Raw genomic sequence first — 24159 nt, 5'->3', positions numbered from 1 at the left:
GGAGAGATCCGGCACGCTTCTGGGGCCCCTGCCTTCCCTATGGCGGCAGGAGCTCCAGGCGGCTTACAGTAGGCGCGCCAGGCACAACGCAAGGCGGCCAAAAGCCCCGAAGGCGGCGCCGGGCTGGCTTTGCGCGGGCAGGGAGCGTTTCCCGCCCTCTGGGCATGAAGGCGGTGCGGGGCTGCAGGCGCCTCCCTCCTTTCCCCTCGGGCGGGCGGGCGGGCGAGGCGGCGGCGGCGGCTTCTCTGCTCTGCTCTGCGGAGGGATACGGAGCGGCGGCTCGGCGGCGGCGCTGAGGCCTGGGCGGCCGCGCAAGATGTCCGCCTGAGGGGAGGGGAGGGGAGGGAGCCCCCCGCGCGCGCTTCCGCCTGGGCCGGAGAGAAGGAGCCAGCCGCAGAGCCCGGCCGAGGAGGCACCGCCGCGACGCCCCTTCGCGCTCAGAGCGGCGGCAGCAGCAGCCCCCCCGGGTAAAGGAAGGCGGGCGGGCGGGGACTACTTTCCCTGGCGCGGAGGGGCGGCGGCAGGGCGGCGAGGCGGCTCCCCTCAGCGGGGCGGGCGGGGCGGGTGGCGTGGCGGCCGCGGCCTCCTTCCCTCCCTCCGTCCTTTCCTGCCTCGGCCCGCCCGGCGTGGAGGTTGGGGGGCGGGGGGCTTCGCGGGTGACGCCGGCCTCTCCTTCCCCTCAGGCCCCTCGCCCGCCCGCCATGAACCCGCAGCAGCAGCGGATGGCCGCCATCGGGACCGACAAGGAGCTCAGCGACCTGCTCGACTTCAGCGCGGTAGGCGCCTCCCCTCCCGCCCTCCCGCCCGGGAGACCCTCCCGCCCTCCCTCCCTCCGGCCCACGTGCGCGGGTGCCTCCTCGCTCTCCTCCTCCTCCGCCCGCCGCGAGGGGCCAGCCAGGCCCAGGCAGGTGTGCCCGGCTGCAACGCCCGGATTCTCAGGCGCTGCCTGAAGGAGGCCTTTCCCGCCTTTGGCTCTCCGAAGCTCCAGCCCGCAAAGTTGATTCTTCGGGAGGGAGGGAGGGAGGCGGAGTTCCCCTGCCTGGTGCTCTCAAGACCTTGGCGGTCTGTAAGGTGCTCCTGCGCTCGGCCGTGGCTCTTCTGCAGACCTTCGCAGCTGCCCTCTGAAAAGTGCCCGCTTTCTGGCATGCCCGTCCTTTCCCAGATCCAAAAGCACGGGAGTTGGGGGCTGGTGCAGAAATTTGACTGTTTTAATAAAATGGGAGCGCTTGGTCCTAATCTGTAGACATCTTGCTTGCTTTGCAGATGTTTTCTCCACCTGTAAACAGTGGGAAAACCAGACCGACAACGCTAGGAAGCAGTCAGTTCAGTGGATCGGGTAAGGTGCAGGTTTTAAAGTGTTCAGAGACAATACTGTTGTCACTCGCTTTTGTCTGCAAAAACTTAATCTCTCAGATTATATGTCGCTGTTGAAGTTTATGCATACAAAATGTATGCGTTATAATAAAAATTCATGTCTGTTTTTTTAATGATTTAGCTGCCAGCAGAAATACTGCTTAGAAACCAAAGTGTTGATAGTGCAGAGTGGATTTGAAGATTTATTTAGAAGAAGGTGTTCTTTCAGTGAAAGGGCATGAATTGTTCTTAAAACATGGACATTCAGTTTCTTTGGAAGATACCTTCAGTTTTAAATTGTGTAGTTTAATACTTGTGAACAGAATCTAAATGACAAATTTTGAACACTCTTGTGTTGCATATTTTTACTGTGTCCTTAATACTGTGGAATTTTTAAGATTAGTTTATTTAAATTTATTGAAACCTGTTTTAACGCCATACTGTTATGTTAATTTTAATATTCTGTAATTGTTTTAACTATTTTATAAGTATAAGTGATGTAATGTGTGTTATATGTTGTGAGCCGCCCTGAGCCTGCCCCAGCGGGGAGGGCGGGATAGAAATAAAAAATTATTATTATATTATTATTATAAAGTTTAAATTAACCCTTTTAGACAGAATAGAGTAAGTCATGCATGGGAGAACTGAAAAAGAGGCAAGCGTATACTAACTGCATACCTTGAGCTGGGTATAGTGGATGTGTGCCAAAATAGTATGCCATTCAGAGTTGCATGTATTGGGGTGTAGCACTGGCTAACGAAGTATGAAATAAAGAATTGTAAAGCCAAGGGAAACGTTTTATTTCTTCTTCATTTTTGTATCTCTGTGAGGTGACAGAATAGCTTGAACTTTGCAGTATTAGCTGAGCAGTTCAGAAATTCAGCATTCTGCATTTTAGGAGCTTGTCTGTATCTCCCCCTCCCTTCCAGTAAGACAGTGTTGTGTGCTTTCTCATCTTCACAATAGGTGTGATGTAACTGTTACTATACAATGAAGAAGTTGTTTTGATCTAACATTAATGTGGTGGTATTAATGTGTCGTCTTTGATTTGGCAGATTTAATACTGAAAATAAATTGCAGTTCTTGGAGAGCAGTCTCCTTGTTTGTTTTCTGAATTGTGCCTTCTAGCGATTAGGATTGAGTGAGAGGCAGGGTTGGTGATTCTAGTGCAAGAGTATTGGCTGAGTAGCAACCACGTACTTCTATACTTGCATCACGCTTGGCTTGTCTATTAGTTAGATCATTGAGAATATTATTACAGAGATGTCTCAAAGCCTGAACAAGCATTTCTGGGCAGAGCAGATACTTAATAACATTTAAGCTTTGGTTTAATAGCCTGGGACTAAACATAAATGTGTGTCATAGGCTGAATATTTATCCTCTCACTTCCTTTTTAGTGAAAAGGTTTCTCTGTTCGAGACAGCAGCGATTAACGTTACAGCTTCACCAATGTTAACATTAACTGAAGCTGGTCCAAAAGCCTAGCTTTCGAATCTGTTTCTAGCTTTGCTGTGGACATGATGCTAGCTACAGATGGCTGTGCAGTGGAAAGGCGTGAGTTGGGGGAGGAGGCCTGGGAAGGGAGGAATGGAGGGGGGCTTTATATGCACTTCCTGTGCAGCTTGCTGGGGGAATTCTCAGTACTTGGAGCTCCTTTAGCAGCTAACGGGAAAACAGATAGGGCTGCAACGTAGAAAGTCTTTTTAGGTGCTCTGCTGAGCCCCCAGACCGCTTCTTTTGTTTCCCAAGGAATTCGCATTGCAATGGTTATTGCTTAATGAATAGCATATATGATGTTCCGATCTGTGAACTTGAAGAGCTGGCAACTTTTAATGCCAACACAGTACCATGTGGACAGTTTGGACCAATGTACACAGTTTGGTTACTTGAACCCGAGGGAATTTATGGTTTTGAAAAGCTAAAATCTGAAACTGGGGCTTCATGAAACTTCCAATGCATGGGGGAAAGCATTCAAAGCTTAGATTTGTGCATGCAAAAAACTTGGGTAATTGTGTGATTACAGGACACAGGGTTTAGATGATCTGACTTCTCGATTCACTTCTGGACCATAGTTTAGTTTCATATCATCTTTGTTTTAACTTCCTAGGCCTGTGAGGCTTGTATGGAAGGGAAGTTTTTGGAAGAACGGGTTAGGATATTGAAGGTGATGCATGCATCTGTGTTCAATGAACAGCCCAGCTCCTACCCTGAACCTTACTTTTGGATGTTAGGTATACTGCTTGGTGACATCTCAGGGTATGCATCAGGAAGGGGAGGGAAGCAGGGCTTTTGCTGGCTTGCCTTCAGGCTGGCTACCCTGCAGTGTTGGAGGGGGTTGTTCATAGCAACAGTGGAAGAACACATGTCATCTTCTGGTTGCAGGGAAGCTTAGTTTGCATCTTTGATTCTTGATGGACATTTAAAGTTTTTTAGTATGTAATGGATATTTACTTTCTCTTTGCTGAAGTAGTCTTTCCGTGTTGCTGTCCTGTAAAACAGGTTTCTTAGTCATAGTCCCTTGTTATCAGGCGTAACATAAATCTTATTAACAACTAAGGTTATAGTGCTAGTTCAACTTCAGCTGCCTCTTTTAGCTTTTGCTGTTTTAACTTCTTGGACAATTCTGTTCAGAAACAACCTTCACTCTGATGTCATCCAGTTGCAATTTGCATGAAGTCCTGCCTGTCTTCCAGGATGAAACGAGAACGTACCAACTGGGGTGTGCAAAAACAAAGCAGTGTTTTGGGGGTTTGGGTATATTGATATTCCCAGATTACAATTCCAGTATGGTATCTGGATTTGGGAAATATTAAAGAAATCTGAATTTTTCTGACTCAGTTCTATCTAGTGGGGACCATAACGGTCCCTGTAAGGTATGGCGGAGAATTGAGCTGCCGGAGGAGCCAGCCCAGGAGCTGAGAGCTCCTTTAGCTCCTGCTGCCCCAGCTAATCCAGGGCCAGCTCCATTTAAACCGAGCTGCAAGAGGAGCCCAGTGGCATAGCTGAATGTACACAAATAAAAGCCAGGGAAATTCAGCTTTTATTGAGGCTCAGGTATACTGGTCATCAGTCAGTTTTTTTAAAATCTGAATTTGGTTTAAATAAGACCCAGAAAATACTGTTGGCAAGATATTGTTCGGGTGTTTTTTTGGCTCAGTTTATGCTGAATGCGCACCCCTAATACCGGCCCAAATACTGTGCAGAGGTATTTCTATTAAGTCCAGATGTGGGTGATTTTACCTGCTTTCTTAAAAGAGGCATGCTTTTGTGTACTCTCAGATCATTCTGTGTGGACAGCAGCCATGATGCCCAGGCAAATGAGTCCCCCCCCCACACACTGGATGAATTGAGAAAATGGCTTCAGAAGATGTTTTAGTTATGGTTCCAGTAGGGCTTGAGGGCTGTGTTTGTTTGTCTCTTTTGAAGGACATTGTTATTTTGTACAATTTAAGACTGGGGCTGAAGCTGTAGTTCTTTTTAATACGAGGCTGCAGAGTCAAAACACGTTCTGTTTTGTTGCCTAATGGTGTTGAGTTAAGGTGCTATAGAATAAGAGTTGAAGAATAATTTGTTTTTATACCCCGCTTTTTTCTACTCTGAGTCTCCAAATGGCTTACAATCACTTTCCCTTCCTCCCCACAGTAGGCACCTTGTGAGGCAGGCGGGGCTGAGAGACTTCAGAGAGATCTGGGACTGGCCCAAGGTCACCCAGCTGGCTTCATGTGGGAGGGGGGAATCAAACCCAGTGGTCCAGATTAGCGTCCGCTGCTCTTAGTCGTTACGCCATGCAGGCTCATAGAGATTGGATGGTATGATGAGTAGGAATCCTGGGTAGTGGTCCTGGGGGGTTCTGGGTGGATCAGCTTGAAGGTAAAGGTGAAGAATAGGAGCGTAGAGTGGAGCTTTCCAGAGGCACTGTGGTTTGTGGACAGTTTCGCCTGCCTGCCTGCCGAAGTCTGAAATCTGTTCTTGCAGGTTATCTAATCTATGCAGGGTAATGCTAAATGGAGGAGTCTGCTGAGTGTGCCAGCTATCTGCTGCAAGCTCATCTTGCAGAATTGGTCAGATTTAGGTCGATAGGTGGGTAGAGACTGGCATGGATGCCTGCTGCAGTGGATGGCAGGATCTCCACTGGGCTCCTGGATCAGCTGTGTGACAAGCAAGCTTTGGCTTCCACTGCTGTGAGCTCTCCCTCCTCACCTTTCTGTGAGCGTCCTTGCAGGAAAGGTTTTCCTGCTTCCTCTGTGATGGCAGGCAGTTTGCCCACTCTGCTGCCTCTGGGTGCACAGCCTCCCGGCTGCTCTGCTCTTGTAATTTGGAAGCTCACTGGGACTTTGTGCTCACCAGGACTTGGACGCCACCAGTTTGACATGTCAGTAGAGCAGAGGTAGAAGAAGAAGAAGAAGAAGAATTGCAGATTTATACCCCGCCCTTCTCTCTGCATCAGAGACTCAGAGCGGCTTACAATCTCCTATATCTTCTCCCCCCACAACAGACACCCTGTGAGGTGGGTGGGGCTGAGAGCGCTCTCACAGCAGCTGCCCTTTCAAGGATAACCTCTGCCAGAGCTATGGCTGACCCAAGGCCATTCCAGCAGGTGCAAGTGGAGGAGTGGGGAATCAAACCCAGTTCTCCCAGATAAGAGTCCACTCACTTAACCACTACACCAAACTGGCTCTCAGGTCTCTCTAGTCAGCGGCCTTGATGCATTTCAGTTGCGGCCTGAAGATGTGCTACTGACTTATCCATTCCCGACCCTTGGCCTGCATGAACAATCCACGTAGCTTGGCTGGGTCTAGGATGTGGTGGATGCTTTTTTCAAAGATTGGTTGTAGAAGTCCTCCCCTGAAGAAATCTCTCCTTGTTTAGCCAACATTCAGTTAGAACCAATATTCAATTTTTTTAAGGCAAGGTATTGGGGCATGTGTGTGAGATGGACCATGTAGACCCTTTGCATTCTGCATTTCGGAGTGCATCTGATCACCCTGATTAGCAGTCTGTTGCTGGGAGAGAGTAACCCTGGTGGTTTTTCTGGGCTGCTTGGGCTTGTGCTCCTCCTAATGGAGTGGCTTTGCAGGGTGTATGTGTGTGAGTAGATCTTTCTCTACAGATGGAGGTACAGGTTTCCTCTGTGACCTGGAGTGTCTTTGCCCAACGTGTTTGGTGAGGTTCCTGCAGCGTTTCCTTGGTATGAGCTGGTCTATTAACGTATGCCTTTCTTGTATCCAGATTGGACTGCTGCCGTGTACTGTGCATGGGGCTTCCTTTGAAGGCTGTTTGGAAGTGTTAAGATTGTTCAGAATGCGACAACAATAGGAATAAACTTTCAGGAGCGTAAGCACATGCTGCTGATCTGCACTGATCCTGGAAACTGTGCTGCCATGCTGTCTTTGCTGCTGCCAGGGTACTTAAAGGGCTGCTTGCTCCCCTGTGAGCCTGTAGCTGATTGGCTAAGGCCTTGTGAAGGGCCCTGCTCTAAGTGTTCCTGCCTCAACAGGCCATTTTTTGTGGCATGGCTTCTTCCCTAAAACAGAATTCAGATCTCCTGCACAGCTCAGGGGCTGTGCCATCTCAGCCCTTCTAAGTGCATTAGAACCAGTGGGATTATTTAAAACAATTTTATTTGTTAACATATGGTAACAATATCTATTTCTTGCATCATTAATAACTTCTTTTAATCTATCCCATATATTACTTTCTAACCTCCCCTCCCCCTGTTACCTGACCCCCGCCAGTGTTATTTACTTAAAATACTAACATTTAAAGGTACCCTTAACTAATAAGAAAAAAAATTAATATCCTTCTCCCTTCTAATACTTAATCATTATCAAAAATTGTCCAATGTCCTTTTATTTTCCACTCTTTTTCTACGTATCTTCTGAACTTTTTCCACTCCATCTTAAAAACTTCTAAATCATAGTCTCTTAAAGTTCTTGTTAACTTGTTAATTTCACTCCATGTCATAACTTCTACAATCCAATCCCATTTCTCTGGTATTTTTTTCTTGCTTCCACAGCTGCGCATACAATGCCCTAGCAGTTGAAAGCAAGTACCAAATTAAAGTTCTATCTTCTTTTGGAAATTTTTCCATTTGTAATCCCAAGAGAAAAGTCTCTGCAACTTTCTTAAATTCATATCCCAAGATCCTAGAAATTTCTTGTTGAATCATCTGCCAATACTTTTTTGCTCTTTCACAAGTCCGCCACATATGGTAGAAAGAACCTTCATGTTTTCCACAGTGGAATTAGGACGGTGTAGCTCTGCTTCGAATTCCATGGAATGACACATCAAACATCAGCATTGCTTGGTAGTTTCATATCAGATCGGCCATTGCAAAATACCTTCTACCACCTGACAGGAGGAAACAGATAAGGACTTCTGCTTGGCTTTGACTTGAATAACCAATCCGGTGGATTCTAAACTTAATTTCTAATGCTCCCTTTTTGTGGTGTACAGATCAGTACAACAGCCATGTGCTCTCTCCGTTCCTCTGGCTAATCACCTGAAAAACATTAATTACAGCTTTGAAGACACCAGGCTTGTCTGATGTAGTGCTGGCAGTGGCATCCAGTTGTTATTGTTTCAGACAGTTAACCACGCAGTTTTAGAAAGGTTGTGGGGGGGAGGGAATAAAGCACTGGCAAATTCTCATTTTAAAAAATATTCCATCCCCTACCCCTGATTCTGGCCTGTCTAGCTTAATACTCTCTGCTCCAACTGGCAGCAGCTTCCCAAGACTTAGTTAGGGGTCTTTCTCAGCCTTGTTAACTGAAATCCTTTTAACTGAAGAAACAAAGGCCTCCGGTTTAGTGCTGGGGACCTGAAATGCATTCAAGGGCACAGCACCGTAGGGAATCCTGCTGGTCTGTGCAGTATGTGCCTTTGATTATTTATTTTAAAATATTTGTATTCTGCCTTTCTTCATGGCTTGAAGGAGCTTACAAGCCACAGTTAAAACATTACAATTTAAAACCAATACAGCTCTCCCCCCTCCTGCCAAAAGATGCCTGAGTTTAGACCCCCATTGGAAGCCCTGGCCAATGAAATGGCCTTGTGGTGCCCCCTGAAGATTTCCGGGAGCCTGTTTCTCAGAGTGGGAGGAGCCACAACGGAAAAGGCCCCGGCCTCTGGTGGGGAGAGAATCGCAGCCCTCCCTCCTGTGGCAGCCTGAGGTTGGTGGTCGGTCCAAGGGACACGCAGGCGGAGGCGGGCCTTGAGGTGTTGGGGCTTTAAAGGCTTTAACCAGCACCCTGGATCGGGCTTGCACCCAAACGGGCTGTCCCTGACAGTAATCAGGCCAGTGGCAGCTTCCGGGTTGTCTGAGGGGCAGCCCAGCATAATGTGCAGTGCAGTAAAATATGTTAGCCATGTGTTTGGCATGGCAGGCGTTTCCAGCGTCAGTGTTGGGGCAGGGGCCTGAGTACAAGGAGCCTGTGTAAGACATTAGTGGACCGCTTTCACTTTATACGGCAGGTACTTGGCTCCTGCTAGGCTTTCAGTCTGCATGGGAGGGTTTTTTGTGGGCTCAGTTCACTCCTCAGTAGATGCAGATAATTAAAATTCATGCGGATAATTAAAATTCATTGTTGATCCTGCTAGAACTACACTTGCCATTACTGGTTGTTTATCATAGGGCTGACCGAGTTGCCGTTTCCTGCTGCGCTCTTTGAGAATTCTGCTTATTCTTGGCAAAGATGGCAGGATTGCACAGTTTTTTGTCGTCTCCTTTTTTTGTGTGGGTTTCTGAGGGCTGCTATCCCGCTCAGCAGGGGGTGACTGCTTAGTGGGAAAGGTGCAGGGCTTCAGAGGCAGATCCCTCCTCCCGCCGCCCTGTCCTCCTGTCTCATTTGATTTGGATTTTTTTGTGTCTGGGGCCTGTGTGTGGCTGAAGGGATGGACTGGATCTCAGTAAAGCTGAGCTTTAACGGTCCTAAGTCCAAAGTCTGGGCCAGGACTAGTAAACGGAAAACAGTGCAAGATATGACATACCCTAAACATCACAGAGAATGGATTATAAAAGATATTGTATATACTGCAATCCTATTTCTGATATAAAAGCTCCCTTCTGAAGCCGTCCATTACAGTACAACCTTATCTCCTCTATAAAGAGGCCTTCCGGAATGTGTATTGGCTGAAATGTGGGAGCCTTCCTGACCACCTCATGCAGGCCATGCCACACGGTAGGAACTCACATTCGTGCTTGGCTGTTAGTCTTCACTATTATAGGTAAAGTTTCTCTAACTCTGAAACTGGGGGGGGGGGGGGGGGGATTGTGAGTAAATTAAGACCTATCACGTGCTTCTCGTATAGATAAAATTAGTGAAAGTAGAACCTCGTGACCTGGCCCAGGTGACCCAGGCTGTCCTGTTCTCCTCAGATCTCAGAAGCTAAGCGGGGCTGACCCCAGCTAGTACTTGGAAGAGAGTCCTCCAAGGAATAGCAAGGCCACTGCACAAGGCAGGCAGCGGCAAACCACCTCTGTGCGTCTCTTGCCTTGAAAACCCCATGAGGGGTGGCTGTGAGTTGACTTGACCTGCCAGCTCTTGCCACCATGCAGGGCAATCAGGTGTTAGATAAAAACATTAGACCCAGCTGTTTTAAACTATTCCAAATACTGAACTAACCAAGCAGCATTAGAGCTGCAGCACAGGTTTTCAAACTACACTGCCAGGAGCAATGTTTGGAAAACTGAGTGTTGAGTCCAAATTGTGAGCAGCGGTTGTGTATAGAGATTTGCAACTAGAAGACAACATTCTGTTGAAACAAGCTAATTCGCCTAGAGAGCATGTCATTGTGTTCCTGTTGAAATGTTCTTAATGGCAGCTTCTGTGACCCTTTGGTCATTACCTACAAGAGTATTTGAAAATCTTCGGAATGACAAGAGAAGGGAGCCAAAACAAAAGCAGTTCTAGTATCCCACAAACCTACAGTGCAGCTTTGCCAGAGGGAGTCCATAAAGTGGGCCAACAAGAATAACCTGTGATAAGGTCAGCTGTGAGACGGAGTAGGTACTTGCTACAGGTAAAAGGGGGTGAAGGCAGAAAGCCCCAAAATGTTGGGACGCAAGCTCTTATGGCACCACTAATTAACCTGTCAGTCAGGTTAAACTTTCTCAGCCACATAAAAGCAGGCTTTGTTTAGACCAGGGGTGGCCGAACTTGCTTCACGTAAGAGCCACATAGAATAAATGCCAATTGTTTGAGAGCCACAATAATAATAATAATAATAAATTTTATTTATATCCCGCCCTCCCCGCCTAGGCGGCTCAGGGCGGCTAACAACAATTCTTACATTAACATAAATGGATAAAACTTTAACAATTAAAAAATTAAACATATAAAAACCAGTTAGTTAAGTTAAAATACATAATTTTAAATTTAAAGTTAAAATACACAAGACACAAATGCCAGATGTTGCAGAGCCACAAGATGGAAGGCAGGCAGGCAGGCAGGCAGGCAAATAGATGGGGAGGGAGAGGAAGAAAGAAAGCAATTCTAACTTTAAATGGATTTTCCAAGCCAGCTGATGGGGTGGTAGGGCTTCAAGAGCCACACAATGTGTGTGAAAGGGCCACATGTGGCTCCCAAGCCACAGTTTAGCCACTCCCGGTTTAGACTGAGTGGCTTCTAGGTCACTGAGGGAGAAACCGATTTCGATAATCTTTCTGTCTACATTTTGGCTCCATACACCTCTGTAAGTATCTCAGTGAAGACACAGCCGTGGAGCCAGAAGAGAATCTGCAGGAACAAGGATCAGCCTACATTTAGCTGCTGATTCTACCTGTTGGCAGGGTGATGCTCACAGAAGGCTTTCCTCAGATGTGCAAAACTGTCATGCCAAAGCGTAGTGGAGGGGCAGCCCTGCAGGTAAATAAGTCCAAAGCCATAAAGTGTGATTAACCAGTATTTGAATACAACCTGGGAACTGCTCGTTAACCAGTGGAGTGACTGGAGAAGAAATGGTAATGTGCATATTTAGTCTAGGTCCTATAGTAACCAAGCGATGGTATTCTGTACTAGCTGGAATTTTGTGGTTGAGTTCAAGGGCAGACCCATGTACAGACCCTTTACAGCAGCCTAGCTGTGAGGTCACTGTGGCCAGATGGGCTGAGTCAGGGTAGGGAGCCATATTCCAGGTTAAACAAAGGAAGAAGAAAGTGTTGCTGGGCTTGCTTCTCCAGCAGTGACGCTGGGTCCAGGAGAACTCCATGAGTGAGGGACAGCTGAACACTACCAGGAGCGGGAAGCACAAAATCCTTAAAGACCTTAATCTTCCTGACCAGCATTACCTCAGTCTTGTCAGGAGTAATTTTCAGCTTGTTACACCTTTAGTTGCTTAAGCACAGCAGTCAGGCAGGACCTCTACAGTATCACCAGGTGATCTGGACAAAGAAACATAGAGCTGAGTGTGTTCAGCGTATTGATGACAGTCAGCTTCAAACCTGTGAATGATTTCTCCTAAAGGCCTTACATGGCTCGTAAATGAAATGGGGGATGAGCCTTGTAGAACCCCCACGGGACAAGTCACACGAGGAGGAGGAGGAGGTTTTTATACTCTGCTTTTCTTTGCCTTAAGGAGTCTCAAAGTGGCTTACAATCTCCTTCCTTTCCTCTCCCCCACAACAGGCATCTTGTGAGGGCAGTGGGGCTGAGAGAGTTCTGAGAGAACTGTGACTTGGCCCAAGGTCCCCCAGCAGGCCTCCTGTGGAGGAGGAGGAGGAGGAGTGGGGAATTGAACCTGGCTCTCCGGATCAGAGTCCTCCTCTCTTAACCCCGCAACTCATCTCACACCAGCCCTCTTGAGTTCAGTGCATAACTTCTGCTTCCAGATTTCTCAACCAGAAAGCATGGGCAAGTATGTCAGAGGCTGCTGATAAATCCACTCTTACGTCCCGCAGCCACATTGGTTCTGAAAAGCATATCACACCAGTATTCTGCTCTTCACTTGTGTGCTGCCTTTTGCTGTCTTTGTAGAGGCAAAGTAGAGCGTGTGAACCCACGTAACTGAATGGCTGAAGTTCTGCCTGCCGCATGTCTGAGTTTTGTTTCGTTTCACTCTCTGGCTCTGGCAGCAGCCCAAGGAAAGGTGCTCCCCCTAGCAGGCTGCTCTCCGTCTTTGGGAAATGCTCACGGTTGGAACCCGAAGACCTTAAATTTGGGTTCACCTTCTAAGAGGGGCTGAGGCTGAGTCATGGCCTCAGTCCCCGGCGGTTCCAGCGGAAAAAGGTCAGGCTCTAGGTGATGTGAAAGGCCTCTCTGCCTGAGACCCTGCAGAGCTACTGCTAATCCAAAGAGACAGGGCTGACCTCAAGAGAGTGAGGAGGGTCTGGCTTGGTGGAAGGAAACTTTGTTGACCAGGGGCTTCTGTCGAGGGTTAGAATGTCTTGAGCAGTTTTACTCTGGTTTTGATTTGTTTAATGTCACAGCATTTCCTTGGGAACTACCTCTTTTCCCCTGCTTTAAACTACCTTATGGGGGGGAAAAAAACTTCTCAGATAGCTCATACTGATTGCCTCCTGATGACCGGACTTTCTGGGTGAGAGGCTGCCTGGGAGCTGTGTGCGAAGGCAAAGCAGAGGTTAGGTCTCTTTAATGGGCTCTAGGTTTTGAGCTGCTTTTTCTCCCTGAAGTCCTACCTTTCCAGGATTTTTCTGGGGTGGTGTTGTTTTCATGGCACTCGAACTGGAAGAAAGTCAGCACCTGGAGCTTTTCTTTTTCCTAGAGAAACTTTGGTGGCTGTCTTCAAAAAGCCCTCGGAGATGATGGTGGCACAGAAGGGGTCGTGGCAGAGGTGAGGGAGAGCTTTGCTGCTTTGTTCTTGACTGCCAGTCATGACTTCTTGGTTGTTGCTGGCAAACTCACTCTTGTCCTTGAAGACGGCCTGTCTCGGTTCCTAACTTTAAACACATCGGTTTGAAGGCCTGGTTGTTGTCCCGGGTGCTTTACAAAGTGACACAATCATTTGCTAACAGTTTTGAAGGTCAAGTTTTTTCTTGCTGTAGGATGAGATAATTGGTGATTTTATGTCTTGAATGAACGTTTTGTATTTCTGTATTTGGAAAACAAAGCTGTATTTATAAACACAACATTCAGAAGCATAAAGGACATACTTTTTGGTGAAGATGTTAACTGAATACCAAGGAAAATCAACAAAATAAGCTTTTGTTGAGTTTTATAATATGGCACTATGTATGGGCTAACCATGGGTCTAAATCTACCCAAGGTACGCTTAGGCGGTGGGGAAGGGAAGGCAGCCAGAGAAGAGAAACAAATTAGTCATGGCCCCGAGAGCTCTCTTGTATCATACGGGGTGGGAATCATATTCTGAGCTGTTTAAGGATCATCATTGATGGTATTTGGGGCTTGCGTATGCTGTGTTGCGATGGCTATATTTTTTGTTGTTGGTTTGATTTGAGTGTTTGGGGGGGTTCAACATTTTTACAATCTACAGTACATAAATCATGTTAGGGTAGGGATGTGAAAACTCTGGAAATCTTGAAACACTCAGTTTCAGAACCGGCCTTTTATACCATCCCCCCCCCCCCGAGTGCTCTTGGGAGGGGAACCCCTGAAATTTTGAGGGAATCAGAATATATGCAACGCCAACTCTTAAGGTTATTTTACTGTCGTAATAAAAGAAAGTACAGTGTTTTATATCTTGGCATGTTCATGAAATTTAAGATTATAAATGTTGTAATCCATTTTATCAAACAGATTGCCATCTAAAGATCAATATAGCACTTGAAATGTTTTGATATTTTTACGGTTTTATGTTTTAATGTATTTTTATATTTCCTGTATATACATGAACATGTAAGCCGACTTGAGCCTGCTTTGGTGGGGAGGGCGGGATATAAACCGAACAAATAAAATAAATTAATAAATAATTTTCTATAAGTAACGTTATGGAAATAAGCAGCATTAGAGTGAGTTACACATTTGTGCAGCCTTTTCAGCCTTACTGCAGATGTTTTAGTTAGGGGTATCTGAGAGTTAGGAATCAATAAAAGCGAGAAATAGAAAGCGCACATTTTGTAATAAACAAAAGGAAGTGTGTTCTGTGGACAGAAATAATGTTGTCTTCCATTAACCCCCCAACCGTGTGCTCCGTTGACCCTATCCCTTGCTACCTTCTAGGCGGCTTTCACACAAAGGCTTTTCTCTCATCTTGTCGTGAGGCTGGGGGGAGCTTCTATGTGAAGGTTTTATTTATTGGCTTTTTTTACTTTGCCTTTCCCACAAGGACTTAAGGTGGGTTAGGCAGAGGTGCGTTCAGTAAACACTGCAGTAGGATTAGAGTTGGAGAGTCAACCATAACTCTAAAAAACAGAACTGAAGCATGAGTGTTAACATGACACATTAAACGATCCAAAATTACAGAGTAAGATCCTGCTTACAGCAAGCTATAAACAGTAGTACAGACCATAGTCCCTAATAATGTATCAGATTAGCTTTGTGAATCATTTTGACGAAGTGCTGTAATCCTCTTTCCAGGTGTTCCCCATGTCCCAAAGAGGCCTGAGTTGGGGGTCTTCATGGGAGTATGCCCCCCGCTGGGATGATTAGAACCCTAATTGAGGGAGGATCCTTAAATTGGGTGGCAAGGGAGGAGGCTGATCAACCCTTGATATGCTCTTCCCCAGACCGGCTTCTCTCTATTTGTTTTTGGAAGGGAAGCTGTCCAGACATGTTTACACACCATCTGTAAGGAATGGTGCACATTTTTCTCCCGTTTAAGTTCCTGTCTGCCTCAGTTCCATCTTCCCACTGCCGTCCCCTAACAGTCCCCTTACAGTCTTTTTTCCTGCCACACCACCTTAGGGCTTTTGCAGCCCTTCAGTTGCTCTGAATTCCTATTTTTCATTTTTACAGAATGACATCTCCAGCTCTTTTTGTCGCAAAGATATGAGGGAAAAGATGCAGGTTTTGTTTTTTGTTCCGGTTTGCCTGGACAGTGTCTTGTGGGTGTGCATGTGGAAACTTCAAAACCCACATACCAGGGAAAGGAAACTATGACTCTGGTATTGTTTTTGGCTTACAGATCAGGATAGGGCAGCCTGTAGCTTCATTATGGTTCATTCTTGTGGCTGAAAAGAAAATTTACAAAGTTCTTTTAAGACGTTTTATCCTTAGCGCCATCCATCCATTAATATTGTGTTTGTAGAGGCAGCTGTGTGGACTAGATTCTCCACAGCAGTGTGCTCTTTTATGGTCCAAGCTGTATGCTTTTCACAGTGGTTGAATAAACTCTCTGCTTCAGGCTTTCCTTTTAGTTCTGGTCCAAACGAAGCATCACAGATCACAAGCTAAGCCATTCAGCAGTCTTCTCAACCAGGTTGTCCTGTCTGAGATCAGAAGGTTCCTAGCTTTGAATTCCACCTTGGTGAGGCTAAAGGCAGGCCTACTTCTGTTGCAGTCCCTCTTTTGTGGAAAGCTCTTCCAAGAGAAGTCTGATCATGCCACTGTTGGGATCGTTTGGAAAACTGGTTGAACTCTGCTTAGAGGAGAGCACTTCTAAATAGAGGCGTGACTGCCAGGTGGAAGAAGGAGAATTCTGGGAGATTTCCACCCCGTTTTTCTCCTGAGGACTTTCTTTCGTACGGTTCCGCAGGGTCTGCAAGACCGAACTCTTTCAGTATGCATTTAGCACCTGAGGCAGGCAACTGCTACATCATAGCCCTGAGAGCCCAACCGGCACTATGATGATAACATCTGAGCACCAAAACAACAGTAGTAATAATGTCAGCAGTGTGTGAGCACCAAAGCAGTAATCGCAGCAATGGTAAATGAAACCTGGATGAACAGTTTAGAGTTTTGTAAATTTGTAATATTGTTGTGTTATTATATTGTCTTGTTTTTAAGATGAATTGTTTGTAAAATGTTGTTAGCCGCCCTGAGCCCATAAGGGGAGGACACGATACAAATTTGGATAAATGAATAAAAAATGGAAAATGTGGGGAGCTCTTAAAAAACATTCCTGTAATCCATTATTTTAAGAAACCAGTGATTTCATAGGTATAATGTTTAGCCTAATATCCAAACATAGCGGTAGTCCTGTTTATTGTGTCTCTTCTGAAAGACTTTCTGTTCAAATAATACACTTCTATTTGCTGCAGAATATGTTTTTCCTCCTTTCAATTTATATTTTTCATACCTCTTCGAAGGCAAAAATTAAGTATGTCAGAGGGTGCAACCATTTGCAACTCCCCCCCCCAAGTGTTGGGTATACTTGCAATTTTTCTTACAGACAATAAAGATATTTATCATTTTAAATTTCATAAATGTTCCAAATGTACAATTTTTATATGCTGAGTAAGTTATAAATGATGCATTTTATTTTCAGTAAAATAACCAGTAAAAAGCAGTTAAATCAGTAAAAAAAAGTTAGGTTTAAAAGGAAAGTATAATTACACATGTTTCAATTTTTCTTAGATCCCCCCCCCCCCCCAAAATCTGGGAAAATGTGTTTTTTTCCATTGCTTCAAAAATTGACAGAAATTTTAGCTCTTCTAAACCTTTCTAATTCTTAGATGATAGATTAATTGTAGATGTCCATAGTAAGTAACTGCTTACAGGGTTTTTTTTTTTAAAGTATTTATATACATAAAATTATTTCTGTTATCCATACTCTGGAAAAGCATGCATGTTCAGAGATATGTGTTGCAATGTGTTTATTTTGTATGTTGTAATTATGTGCATATATGTTAGCTGCAAGCTTTCATTGGTAGATGTCAGGTGAGTGTCAGTTGACTTGCTGAAGACCGGTTTGACATTTCTGGTAATCTGCTCTAAGGGGGTATAAAATCATGCATCTAAAGATGGCCTTTGTAACAAAAAGTAGCAACTTTGGGAGGTTGTATTATACCTTTAGAATCTGATTTTGATTATTTGTGGTTGGTCAGTTGAAAGGCAAGCGATTAAGTATCTAACACTGGGAGTCAGTTCTGTTGCATGGGCTGGATTAGTGTTTTAGGTAGGGCTGCTCAAGTCTGCTCTCAACTGTGCCACCCAACGCCGAGTTACTCCTTTCTAGGCCTTTAGACTTAAGTGGAGTAATAAAGAATCTATGCTGATTCTCTAACTGGTTGACATCCCTCATGCATGAAGCCACCTTACAGAGGATGGGTGGGTGAGGGCATGGCTGCACCCTGTGGGCTGCCGGCGATGTGCCAGAGAGTGTGTCAAGGGTATGGCACCCTAGCCACAATCAGAGGTGTGTTCCAGCAAAGGTCCCACTGTCTGCCAAGGTCCTACAGCATTCCCTTCAGAGACCTCTTTCTGGCTGGCTGCTCTGATCACAGCCCAGAGAAGAAGTCAGTACAACAAGGAGGAAGTCTCTCTGAAGTGATAAGAGAAAGTGGACCCCACCCTACCAAGTGTTCGAAAACTTGACATTAGAGATTTAATTTGCAATGGCAGCCGCAGTTTTTTTTTCTTTTTTTTAAATAAAGTTCTGGATGAGCTTGCTCCAAGAGTATATGTACACATCGTTTTATGAAGCGTAGCAACTGAATGGGTGCAACAAACAGATTTTGTCAGATGGGAAAAATATTCCCAAATCAATTTCCCCTGGAAAACAGCCTTGTCCGTTGTTCTCTTTTGAGAGTAATACATAAAATTCATGTTGACAGTTGGAGATACATACTCGTGCCTTGCCTATGGCTGTGGGATATTGTAGCTAAAGACTCAGTAACTAATCAAGGCATTTTTCTGTAGCTGACAAAGTGCATTCTGATGACTATAAGAAGCAGTGTGTGAATATTTACTTCGTTTATAGTCTGCCTCTCTCACTGAGGAAGTCGATTTGCTCTTATGCCCTGTACTTTTAAAATGTTGAATAACTTGGAGGGTAAATCTGTATGGGATGTAAGCCTTAAGGGAGATAGAAGTGTAAATTCAGGCGCAAGAGCCTTTATAACTAGCAAGTTTGGGATTTCTGGGTGCCCTTGATGCTGCGTGTTTTCCATAATTGGTCTCCAACTAGACACTTCCTAAAGCATATTGAGTTGCCTTTGGTGTAATGAAAGATCCCTGCGTGTGATAACTGGCATGCGGTGCCTTAAAGCCACATTTCCCTCTCTGTATGATTTGGCCTCTCTGCCCCAGCCTGGTTTCCTAAGTTGCCAATGGAAGCATGTTTGTGCCTCTTCTCTGTCACTTCACTTGATGAATTAAGGAGTTGAAGCTGTTTGGAGGTGTCCTTCAAGGTGAGGTGTGTGTGTGTGTAGTTAAATTTTGCATGTGTGCACGTGTAGTTAAAAGACACCCTGGGGTGGGGGCAGTACTGGCCATGTGGACAGAAGGCATCGGTGTGGGAACTTCCCATACACACTTGAGTTTTTAAAGAATAAGACTGCGTGTGCGGCTGACTCAGTGGGAAGGGTCTTTAAGTTGTTGTTCGACCCTGTTCAAAGTAAACTTGAATCCAGTTGCTAAGCATCACTTTTAGGCTAGGAGCTATGTTGTGCTTTGGAATGACGTGCTGTGTGTGGATAGTCAGCTCAGTCTTCTTGCATTTAAAAGTAATGAAAAATGAAGTCAAGTATTGAAATATATGGGGAGAGAGGATGTCTGAGAAGGTCATAATGCTGAATTTGAAAGGAAACACCAGCTGTGTCTCAAAGTTAGGATCCAGTTTGTGTAGCTACTTTGACCTGGCTGTAACATAATCTCCTTTGATTTTGTATAATGAGATAGCAAGATAATTCATTTATTGCAGAGCTAAATTGCTGTATGACTTCATGGACAAATGGGTTTAAATGCCAATGTTGAATGTTCACTGGCTTTGTTGGGGGGTGGCGGTGGTGGTTGTCTGCATTCTACCTGTTAGTAAATTGTATGTGTTTAATTTCGCAAGCTGATATAGATGTCCGACGAAGTCACCATTCATATATTTTTGTTCGGATTGCTGGTTTAGCATAATCATTTATGATTATGTCACAGTATGAATGTTTAGGAATGGTTTATAAGCAGTTATTAAACAGTTTAGATGACATTCTCATCCAGTGGTACATGGCTCAGTTCATTGCTGAATAAAAGACCTTTGTAGTCTCTGCAATTTGCTGCGTTCAAAGAAAGTTATAACAGTATATTTTCTTTGAAAGACGTTTTAAAAGCTTTGAGAAAATAAACTTAAATATTTCCTGTACAGATAGAACAAACAAATATTTCAGTGGACCAGAGTATAAAATAAATTCTCCTCTTCTGAAAAGATTACATTATTTCCTTCTCAGCTAATTCATTTTTCTTGTGCCACCTTTTGGCTGCAATATGCCTTAATGTTTGGTTCTTGCCTAATTCCTGTTCTTGATGTTCTTCCCTTCCTGCACAGTTTGAGCAGTAAATTCCCTTGTGAGGCTTTTGTAAAACACATGCAATTCATAAAAGCTTTTGGCCAGGCTGTTCTAGACTGCCACTTCCTTCCCTCTTAGGTCTTTCCCAAGGCTTCAGTGAATTGTCTCAAGCTCTGATTACTCATGGTCTGGTAGTTTAAATTTCCAGTTTCACTTTTATTTTGTAATTTGTTTTATCTCCCTGAAACATGGTGACTTATTCCCAAGATAATTATCAGCATTATAATTAATTCCTCTTGCAAGATTAGACATTCCAGCCCTGTTGACAGAAGGGATGTTTTGGGATGCTGATTTCTGCCTGCCTCTCTGCACGTCTCCTTCCTTTTCTTGGTGTGCCCATGTTTTCAGTCACACGGTGGAATTACAGTTCTCTGGTATCAGAAAAGGTTTGAATGGGGCTTTAGAGCGGATCTTAGTATAAAAGAAGTTGTAATCTGTAATTATTACAGATTTGGAAATGTAATGTGTTCTGAATGGGGACAGAGTTTTCTCAGACTTAAAATTTGCTTTCAGTGTAATAATTTCAAGTTCAGTTAATAGATCCCTTAACTTCTGTCAGTGGTATTTCTAATAAAAATCCCATTAAATATTACAAGATAAAACAGCACACACAAAAAGTCCACCATTAAAAAGTGTGTATGCAAGTAGGTGAGCCTCCTCCTGTCCCATGGAAGGTAAGTGTTCCCACCTGATTCTCGTCTTTGGGTGACATCCCATAAAGGGGGCTCAGCACCATTTATGCTGGTTTTATCAAAGGTCACTTTTAGGTCATCTCTCCCCCCCCCCCCAAGATGGGATGTCTGGTACTGGTGCCCAAAAGGCAAGGCAAGTTTATATGGGAGAAGGTGGACCTTTGGGTGTCTTGGCCCCAGTCTTTGTAGACCCACACCAGAACTTTGCATCGTGCTGAGAAATAGACTGTCAGCTGGTAAAATTCTGTGAACACTGGCAGCATTACATCCACAACTGCGTGTCTCAGTTTGCAGCCCTGTTGCCATATTGTAAACAAGTAACGTTTCTGAATAGTCTTCCAGCAGAAGGCAGTGTGGCATAATGGTTTGGTGCATCAGTCAGGGACAGGAAGACTCTGGTCTAAACCCTTCTTGAGGCGGTCACATGCTCTCTGCTGAACTTCACCTCACAGGACAGTTGTGAGAATAAAATGAGAGGAGAAGGTTTCTTCTGGCTTGTGCTCCTTGGAGGGAGGGAAGGGTACGATAAAAATGCACGATAAAATGAACAAGAATGAATAAGTACAGGCCCATTTGTAGCAGGCAAGTCACCTAACATGAACAGAGTATGGATAATTCTGGCAAGAGCATGTGCTTCATAAACATAAAAATGTAACTGGCTTTAAAATACCCCAAAGAATAAATATTTATTATTTGTTATGCTTACCTTCCCTGAAACAACAGAAGCAGCCCTGATCTGTGGGTTTCAACTTCAGCTTTGCACAACTGGGGACATTTCATGTTTGGAATTTGTTTGACCATGAATATAATATGTTTTTGGAACAGTTGAAGCTGCTCGGTGCTTCATATATGTTATCTCTGTAGTCCTGACAACAGACTTTTAGGTTAGGTCAGTACTGCACTGTTATTGTCTCATGATCTTTCAGGCAGAGGACTGGAGAAGGTTGAACGAAGAAGCCTGGCTTGTCTGAGGCCATGCCGTGAGTTTGTGGCAGCAGTGAAATTTGAACCAGGCTCTTCCCAGAGCTTCCTTTGTCATCAGCTCTTGAACTGTATCATTGCACACACCACTCTGCTGTAAGACCGTTTTTGTTGAACTCTGATTTCTTGTTACAGTAACGTACAGTGTGAAATCACAAGCTTTGCTGCTTGGGAGCTCTCAGCCTGATGCGTATGGCCTGCTCTTTCTTGGAGTGGAATGTTGATGAAGGAGTTTCCATTTTAGCATTGCACTCTGCCGTGCTGTAAGTTGCTGACAATGTAAAAAAATCTTCCAAGTGAAAAAAAAACCCAGCAGAGATTTAACTCCTAGATCTATGATGGGAGTAGGCTTAAGATCTCCGGAATAAATTGCATCTCTCTTCAGGTTACTTTTTAAAATAAGAAACTGAGGTAAGGAATAGCCGCAAATAGCTTTCCTGTCTATAGCAAGCTCACATCTGTATCAATTGACTGCAAATATGTCTTAATTTGATGGTTATATGGTGCCTGGAAATCTAGAAGTATAGTGAGAATGGGTAAAGTAAATGTGTAAATGTATGCTTAATCGTGGAGTGCTGGGAGTAATTAACTGAAATCTTGTTGTTACCCTCCATCCATTCTCTTCTCAAGCATGGAGGCAACTAGCAGCATCCTTTTCTTTGAGGTGGGGGGATTTTGTAGTACAGTGTTATCTCTCCTTGGTTACCAGACCAGAGAAATGCATTCCAATACATTATTATTAATTGCATTACAGTACAATCGCTACTTTAATGCGCTATTCCAAATAAGAAATACACTAAAAATAAAGAGGATGTATAGCCTTTCTTTTTGAGAATACAGAAGTAAAGATTGAAGAAGGTTAGCATATAGCACGAGATAAGAAACCAATACCCCTGTTAAGTCCTGGATTCTTTGGGGTTTTTTTGTTCCAAATGTATTTGAAGAAATGTGCCTGCACACAAAAGCTTACACTCAGAATAAAACTTTGTTGGTCTTAAGGATGCAACTGGCCTCAAAGTTTGTGCTACTGCTTCAGACCAACATGGATCTATCTTTATATGAACAAGTAAGAGTGACTGCAGTTACTAGAACAGCTTTAAAATGTTTTGATAAGAATCCTTCTGATTCCCAAAAATGCCAAAAACAATCCCTCGAGCAGTTCGTATTTTTCAGAATGTTTGTTTCAGTTTTTATATCACAGAAGAGCCCAGATTTGATTTGGTCCTTTTAAATCTCATTTCGCTTAGGATGGCTCCCTACAATTGGCGAAGGATGCCATCTTGCACGTCCCACGTCCTGATGAATGCAGGGAGGTAGGAGCACATCTGATGAACCTACAGCAGTTGCCCCTAGATGCTGACCTGTAGCCCAGCTCCCTTACGATCATCTGGCCAACCTCTGCTCCGGTTGCCCTCATAGAGTGGTTCCTCAGTGGAACAGACTTCCTTGGGAGGTGGTGGGCTCTCCTTCCTTGGAGGATTTTCAACAGATGGCCACCTGACAGCAATGAGGATCCTGTGAATTTAGGGGGAGGTATTTTTGAGTTTAGAGCGGTTCCTCAGTGGAACAGGCTTCCTTCTTGGGAGGTGGTGGGCTCTCCTTCCTTGGAGGTTTTTAAACAGAGGCTAGATGACCCTCTGACAGCAATGTGAATCCTGTGAATTTGGGCGAGGGGGGGAGTATTTGTGGATTTCCTGCATTGTGTGGGGGTCGAACTAGATGACCCTGGAGGTCCCTTCCACCTTGGATTCTATTTATTATTTATTTTATTTTATTGATGGGATTTCTATCCCACCCATCCCATTTGGAGCTGTTCCTCTCAGAATGATCTCTCGGTGGATGAAACAACCACCCTGCTCCTCGTGAATTCTGGAGAGAGCAATAAGAGCAGTTTTTGAGTAGTAGAGTTTGTAAGCTGAGGTAGCGGCTGCTCTGAATCTCAGGCCTCTGGGTTCTTAGTTTAGTGGCTAGGCTTGTGTTTAACTCTGGCCTTTTCCCTTTTTGTAAACCAACTTGAGCCAGGGAAAGGGGATGTGTAAACATTTTAGATGGGAATGACTAGGTCTGTGTACATTTCTCTTCCTTTATTTTTAACGTGTGGACTGGACTTGTTTACTCTGTCTTCTGGCTCTGTTTATCTGCTGTTGGTTTTCAATAAAAATTTAAAAGCCTCTTCTAAATGGGAGGGTATGCCAGTGTCAATAATATAAAGCTGATCAAAATAATCTGATTTTTAATTTGATTTTATTTGTTTGCCTGAGCCAACTGGTGTAACTTCAAAGGGCACCCATTTTTAAATTTAAGGAGTCACATCTTGTATTCGGCCATTGAACCAGTGAGATGGAAACACTTCGGGGTGCTGACCGGACAGCGTTCAGGTGCCATCCTGTATGGCTTCCTTTTGTTGCAGTTCTTGTAACCTCTTGCTGTCTCTTCAGCTAGGCTGGACTGAGGCTGGACAGGTGGGATGTGGAGCTTGGATGTGATGTAAATGCCTTAGGACAGCACCTGCAGAGCTGCGAATGCCTCGTTGAATCATCTCTCTGGCTCCTTGTGACCATGCTTCCTGGTCACTTCACACCATGACTGAAATTCAGTCATGCCAGAGTGGTCTGTTCCTGCCTCCTCTGGCTGAAGTTCACCTGCCTTCCCCGTGACATGCAAGATTTCTCCCAAGTGGGCAGGACAGGTGGGCTGGTTGTGGGCCCAAAAGGGGCAGAGATGCAGTTTGCAACAGGGGGGCCGAATGGCCAAGGCAGCAGGTGGAATGATTCTCTCTCA

At 44.8% G+C, this 24159-nt stretch overlaps 1 protein-coding gene across 1 annotated transcript in view; it reads left to right on the top strand.

Annotated features, from left to right (window-relative positions):
- Nucleotides 1-680: 680 nt before the first annotated feature.
- The window catches only part of TCF12 (transcription factor 12), a 135459-nt gene continuing 111980 nt past the window's right edge, over nt 681-24159 (top strand). Inside the window, exons 1-2 of the mRNA XM_060260009.1 lie at nt 681-776; nt 1264-1336. Coding sequence (XP_060115992.1) covers nt 702-776; nt 1264-1336 — 148 coding nt within the window. The 5' untranslated portion in view covers nt 681-701. The remainder of the gene's footprint in view (nt 777-1263; nt 1337-24159) is intronic.

Source organism: Heteronotia binoei, chromosome 19 (genome assembly GCF_032191835.1).
Source record: "Heteronotia binoei isolate CCM8104 ecotype False Entrance Well chromosome 19, APGP_CSIRO_Hbin_v1, whole genome shotgun sequence".
Taxonomy (NCBI): Eukaryota; Metazoa; Chordata; class Lepidosauria; order Squamata; family Gekkonidae; genus Heteronotia; species Heteronotia binoei.
This window is presented reverse-complemented; position numbering and strand designations above follow the sequence as displayed.